The sequence below is a fragment of the Macadamia integrifolia genome, unplaced genomic scaffold, assembly GCF_013358625.1.
Source record: "Macadamia integrifolia cultivar HAES 741 unplaced genomic scaffold, SCU_Mint_v3 scaffold1915, whole genome shotgun sequence".
In the NCBI taxonomy this organism is placed as follows: domain Eukaryota; kingdom Viridiplantae; phylum Streptophyta; class Magnoliopsida; order Proteales; family Proteaceae; genus Macadamia; species Macadamia integrifolia.
The window spans coordinates 92700-98997 of record NW_024868416.1 but is presented as its reverse complement, the minus strand read 5'-3'; the positions used below and the strand labels follow the sequence as shown (position 1 = coordinate 98997).

At 39.9% G+C, this 6298-nt stretch overlaps 1 protein-coding gene and 1 long non-coding RNA gene across 4 annotated transcripts in view; one reads left to right on the top strand and one right to left on the bottom strand.

Annotated features, from left to right (window-relative positions):
• Positions 1 to 563: 563 nt before the first annotated feature.
• Positions 564 to 2354, bottom strand: LOC122065189. The gene is made up of 2 exons (XR_006135940.1): positions 2086 to 2354; positions 564 to 1505 (listed from the first exon to the last, which is right to left on the bottom strand). It is a non-coding gene; the product is annotated as an uncharacterized LOC122065189 (long non-coding RNA).
• A 2882-nt stretch (positions 2355 to 5236) lies between these two features.
• Positions 5237 to 6298, top strand: part of LOC122065184 (polyadenylate-binding protein-interacting protein 12-like) — a 39903-nt gene continuing 38841 nt past the window's right edge. The window contains exons 1-2 of one of the 3 annotated variants that reach the window (XM_042628995.1): positions 5237 to 5448; positions 5520 to 6245. In XM_042628995.1, coding sequence (XP_042484929.1) covers positions 5625 to 6245 — 621 coding nt within the window. In that variant the 5' untranslated portion in view covers positions 5237 to 5448; positions 5520 to 5624. The remainder of the gene's footprint in view (positions 5449 to 5519; positions 6246 to 6298) is intronic. The other 2 variants (XM_042628994.1, XM_042628993.1) reach the window with 2 other exon arrangements.

Below are 6298 nucleotides of genomic sequence, written 5' to 3'. Positions count from 1 at the left end.
CAAGAGAAGTCAGAGAGAGAGAGAGAGAGAGAGAGAGAGGACATGTAAGATCAACATAGCGGAGTGGATTATTGCAGGTTTATGGGATACTATATCCAATCACATGTTACAACGTTTGGTGGTGATGAAAATTCACGGCGAAAGGGGGCTTATGGCTGGGGTTGTAGGCGACGATGGTTCAGTCGAAGAAGTAGATGGAGCCTCATGGATAAGTAGGGGTTGGGATTTTGATTCAATGTGCTATCTTAGGATGGGCAAGGGTAGGGGGTCGTGAGTTTTGTAGTTGGGTTCAGGGTGCAATCTCAAAGATATTGGGGTATATGGATGGGTGAAGCGCAATGCATACGACAATAGATTTGTATGCATTCTTCCATGTCAACCAAACAAAGACGACATCCTTTATGAATTGTTTCACTTTTATTTTTTTTTAATAGATTCTCTATCTCCATTAAGGTTTTGGTTTCTATAGTTGGGATTTTTTATTTGGTTTCCTCTGCTTATGTGATTTGGAAGGGTTCTATTAGTGTTTTCTTTCTTTACATGCTTTGCCTATCTTTTCAGTTTAGGTGATTTACATCAATCTCCCTTGTCGTTTGCTCAAATTACATAATTCACCTGAAAATCAGAAAAATACATTTAAACCCAAAAAGTTAACACCGTTAGCATATTTGTAGGGTCATTCTGTTAACTGAATAGAATTTTACTGAAAATCCCATTTTGCCCTTTAGTGTTCAGCATCCCTACCTCACTTGTTAGCAGGGTTTTTGGAGTTCTCAGGCGATTGTACCTCTCTCCAACGAAGTCTTTGCAGGCGAAGTCATCTCTGCCGGTGAAGTTGAATCTCTACAGGCGAAGTCATCTCTGCCGAAGTCGTTTTCCGAAATTGGTTTCTTCTCAGGCGACGGGCTACGGTGATACATCTGCCTTCCATTCTGTGTAATCTCCAACCAGTTGAGGTGGCTTTGGCTTTCTTTGGTTATTCTCTTCCAATTATAGCCTCTGAAAACAAAAATTAAGTTTCTTCTCCGAACCTCTACCACCACCGTCATGGATTCTGGTGATCCTCAATGGAAATTTCATTTGCTAATCCGACATTATCTGAATCATTTTCACTTTGTAGTCTTCTCTCTCTAATGCATGCCTTCTGCTGAGTCTCCATGGTTTCGGAATGGAATCCGACGGCGCTATCATCGGCTTCGTCGTCTTCATTTACAGAGTTTGTTGACATGCCTTCTCATCCACCACCATCGACGAATGCCACACCTAGATCTTATTCCAAGAATCGCCACCGTGAATCTCCTGTCAATCTTAGCAATAACAATAGCCACAATTTCAATGGCGGGCTTCGCACCAACAGTCATAATAACTTCCCTTGAGCATGGCAACAGTGGAGGCTGACGAATACTGGATAGGTCCGATGTCGATCCCATCGTACAGCCTGAACTTAAGCTCGACCAGGTCCTCCTCTGGCATTACTACTCTCCCAATGGTTCAAAATATTTGATCTAGCAATCAAGATACAAATTCACAAACTAATTGTTTTCAGTATCTCTTACTCTGATGAATTAGGATACCACCCACCGCATAAAAGGGACACCATAATCCGTAAACTGTAAACAATTGAATTAGGGTTCCTGTACTCTATCCATTAGAGACGCAAGGGACGTCGAGTGAAATCGTCGGGAAGATCTGTAACGAAGCCACAAAGAACATTGACTTTCAACAGCGAATAGAATAGAGCTGTTGTTCCAGACTAACGATTTTGTTGTTATAGGATTTGGAAAGATGCCCATGGAAGAAATCTAGATATTGAGCTCGGGGAATTAAGAAATAAGATGATTTTGAAACCTTAAACCCGATCGAGAGGCCATTTTCTCTGTTTTCTTTCCTTTTTACAAGAAGAGAACCAGTACCTTTACCCCTGTTTTTACTTCCAGGAGGGGAATGTTTAAATTAGGAAATCGGGATCGGTTCTTTTTAAATAGGAGAGCTTCAAGGCTAGTTGAGGTGTGAAGGCGACCGTTCGATGGGATTGAGAGATTGGAAAGAACAAAAAAATGTGCAGAAAGAGTCTTGGCTGGTTACCTTGTAGGGGAATTTCGGTGGCCGCCGTCACTGTCATTTTCTTTTTTTCTCGGATGGGTCTGGTATCGGCTGAAAAATCCGTCGGAATATCCTCTCCTCCTCTCCACCGTAGTCCTCCAATGTTGTCCTCTTTGTACATGATGTTTGGGTATAAAAGAGAAGTGTGAGTCTTAAAAAGGGTTAGGGGCAATTTCGTTAATAAAAATTCAAAACAAACACTTCTCTAACGGATTCAACTTTGTGAGTATAAATGTAATTTTCTGATTTTAAGGGGGAGAATTATGTAATTTCGACGAACGACAGGGAAGGTTGATGTAAAAGACCCTTTTAGCTTTTATTTGATTTTTCTTCTTCCCCTTTTATATTTCCTTCCCTTTACTTCCCTTGTCTTCCTTGAAGGATAACAATTAGGGAAAAAGATGGGTGATGTATAGTTCATTGGGTTGGAATTTAAGGTGTTGCTGAAGTTGCAATAGTAGCAATGCCAATAGTGTTGCCGATGGCTGGAAGAGGTAGATACACTGCATAGAAATCATCATTTGCCTCTTGCGGAGAGAAGATCAAGGAGGGAGAGTGACTGAGACAGAGGGTGGAAAGGCATAAGATGAGTTGCAGGAAACGCTAATCTCCCATCACAACGAGGGTGGAGGTCAAAGGGATTGTGGTCGCATGGGGTTGCAGAATGTGTGGTTCATGGGTTTGCAAGGGGCAATAGCTGCAGTGAAGGTGGTTGAAAGAGAGCTCTGGCAATCTCCAACGACTTTTCTTCAAATTTTATGACTGATATTTTTAAAAGGATGAGGTATTCTCTGATCTCAACTCCATGAAATCGCAACATCATTGTGACTAATCTGTTTAAAAGGATGGTGTGTATCGTGATCTCGACTCCATGAACTATTATTGGGCTTGAACCACACATCACTAGGCTCAATATATGACTTAAGAATTGAAAACATTTTAAATTAATTTATATGGTGTAAATCCATTACAAAACACTAGACAATGTTGGGATATTGATTCAAATAAAACTTAAATCATTTTAAAATCAATGATTTATCAATTCAAATTCAACAAAAACAATTAATAAACCATTTTATTTTTTAAACAAAACAAAATTTGAATCAATTAAGAAATGATATATTGATTTAGATTTAAGTTGTGAATTCAATTTCGATGGATGATGGATGATGAGCATGCTAACCCAGTGACAGGCAACTAGACAACTTGGGGCTAATGTAAATGTAGGCTCTTCAGACCTTCGGTACCATACCCCAACTCTTCTCAATATTTTTGTTGGTATTAACCACTTTTCAATATGATGGCTAAGATAGATAGAAAGAAACAAGATAGTTATTTTACTATTTTTTTGTTAGATAAAAAAAAAAAAAAAAAAAAAGATGGAGGGAAAAAAATAGTTATTATACTACTATTCTCTTGTTTAATAGAGTGAAAAGATAAGATAATCACCGTATGGGATATAGCTTATTGCGTGAGAGTAGAAGCCGTGGGCCATAAGTGGTAACTACTAATTCACATTTCTCCATGCAGTGAATATAACATGAAAATGAAAATTATCTTGTACTACCCCTGTTTTTTAAATTTATCTGAGATATCACCCTAAAAAAAAAAATGACATGTATACACCATTTTTTTTAAATATAATTACTCTTAAATCCATTCCGTTAGCTCACAAGCGTGAAGTGATGACGTGTCACCTTTGGTATTTTTTAAATGACATGTTTACCCTTCAAGGGAAAATTTGTTATTTTACCCTCTTGACTAATAAACACTGCTGTTGTTCTTCCCCAGGGCAAATTACTACACGGTAAGTTCGCCTGGGCCCTCCACCCCATTCCAATCAATATTCCGCTAGACCGCCGCCCCATTTATGAGTCCCTTAGTTTTAGAGTTAGAAGAATACATGGATAGATATAGATTGAACTCCTTCACAATTGCGATTAAAAAAGAAGAAGAAGAAGAAGTAATTGGGTTGTACCTGACGATTGATCGGAATGGGGTATAGGGCCACACACAGGTCGGAACGATCTCATAGTGGTACAAAACGGTAGGAAGATAAAGGGTGACAGTCGCCATCGGCAATCTGCAGTTTCAATGGGCAAATATATCAAATTAGAATTCCGGAGCGGAATGTTTCCTTATTGGATCAAATCAATTGCGTATTAGATGATGTCAGAATCAGCTAGACATTCTTCCCTTATTATCGAAGCACCTCCAAAAGCTGGAGTTGTATTGTCAAATAGGTGCAAATAGAGAAATATGTCACCAAAGCGTCACCCACCTTGTCCTCGGCAAAACGGTAGGAAGACAAAGTTCCTGATTTGGTTTCTCTAAAATTTGATAATGAATCATGCACCACCTATCCATTTTGTTGAAACATTCTTAAACCACACGTGATGAAAAACAACAATACCCAACAATTACGCTAAGAAGCTACCATTGTAGATGGCTAGACAACAAATGAATACACTACAATTAATGAGTAGATCGCTGACGGCGGCGACGATTCAAAGGGTTTGAAAGAAAACCCTTCGCAGTCCTATACTTCTATTTCAGTTGAAGTAGTGATATTCGATGATCACCCTCAATGTTGGTGCAGCTCCTATGTTCTTCACCCCCAATGATTCTATCTTCCTTCGATTGGTCGTCAATTGTTGGCTGCTGCAAGCGCCGACCTCACTACTGTAATCGTTGCCTGAGAAGAAGAGGTGCTGCAAACGTCCTCTTTCTAGGGTTCAAACGAGAATTAGCCTTTTTTTATTTGTATTTTGTTTTAAGGTCAAAAAGGTAAATTTCATTTGTAAATTGACGGTGTTAGACTTTAGGGTACGTTTGTCATTTTTTATTTGCTAAAGTGGCATCTCAGATAAATTTAAAAAATAATGTGGTACAAGATAATTTTCCAAATGAAAAACATGGACCAGTTCTGCATACCCACCAAAGCAAAACCATCCATCACCAAAGCAGCATCATTTCATCATCCATCAAAAATGCATGTATGGGTCTAATATCATTATTTTCATGCTCCATTATGCATAACATCCACATGCAGACCCATCAATCCACGCATACATGATGTTTGAAATAGAGTAAATTCCAAAAAGGCTCAAAAGGCGAAAAAAAAAAAAAAAAAAAAAAAAAAAAAAAAAAAAGCGCAGTCGCGACTCGCGCAGAAGAGAGAACTAACGATCCGCAGAACTGACTACGTTACTTTTCTATTCCATTTTGTTCCATCTTTTTCCGTCTTCAATTCGGAGAAAATTTCTTCGGCTGGCATGTCGTTTTATCCGAAGCGATCTCGAGGTGGTTTCTATATCGATCGATCAAGATGATTTAGAGAAGCAGGTACGGTCTCGTGTATCATGTGATTTTAGGCCATTCCTGCATTTATTTATCCATTTCTATTTTTGTTTTAGGATGGATTTCTTGTTCGTTCGATCGATAAAAGTTCAGAACAAATAAGAAAATATTAAAATCACAGATTGTTCCTGAGAGGACGCGTGGAGCTTGGAGTTCCGATCATGGCGGTGGTTGAGAATGCCGGGACAGATTTGGGGATCAATGTTAGTACCTCAAGTCGTAATTTCGAAGCTGGAGCTTTGGATTTACATGCTCCTGACGATGTAGAAGAGCTTAAGCAAAACCATTTAGGTGTTCGGATGGGGGATCCTAACCTGCAGCAAAATAACCAGACCTTCCGCTCGCATGATCAGACCTTTCATATGAAAGTCCAGCAGTTTCATCATCGTCATCAGCAGCAGAGGACGGCGTCTTCCCCTGCTCACGTTGTCGACCACAAGCCTCATGTTCAGCACAATCTGGACCAGGGACCTAAAAATGGAGTGCAGAACTTGCTGGTCAGTGCGATGTCGACGCAGCATGGAACCGCCGGAAAGTCTGCGTTTGGCCATACACATCAGCGGTCGAACGCTGTCGATTTGCAGAGGGAGGTGGCCGCCGAGGGTTTCAAAAGAGATATGAGGGATTTGGAGGAACTCCTCTCTAAGCTGAACCCTATGGCTGAAGAATTTATTCCTCCCTCGCTTACCAACCATGGATCTCCCGGCAGTAGTCTCTATATTAACAATTTTTTCATGCACATCCACGGCAACGGCAATGCCAACGGAAACACTAACAGACGGGTACGATCACTTCATCTTCTCTAGTTTGGTTATTCTTTTTTTTTTTTTTTTCC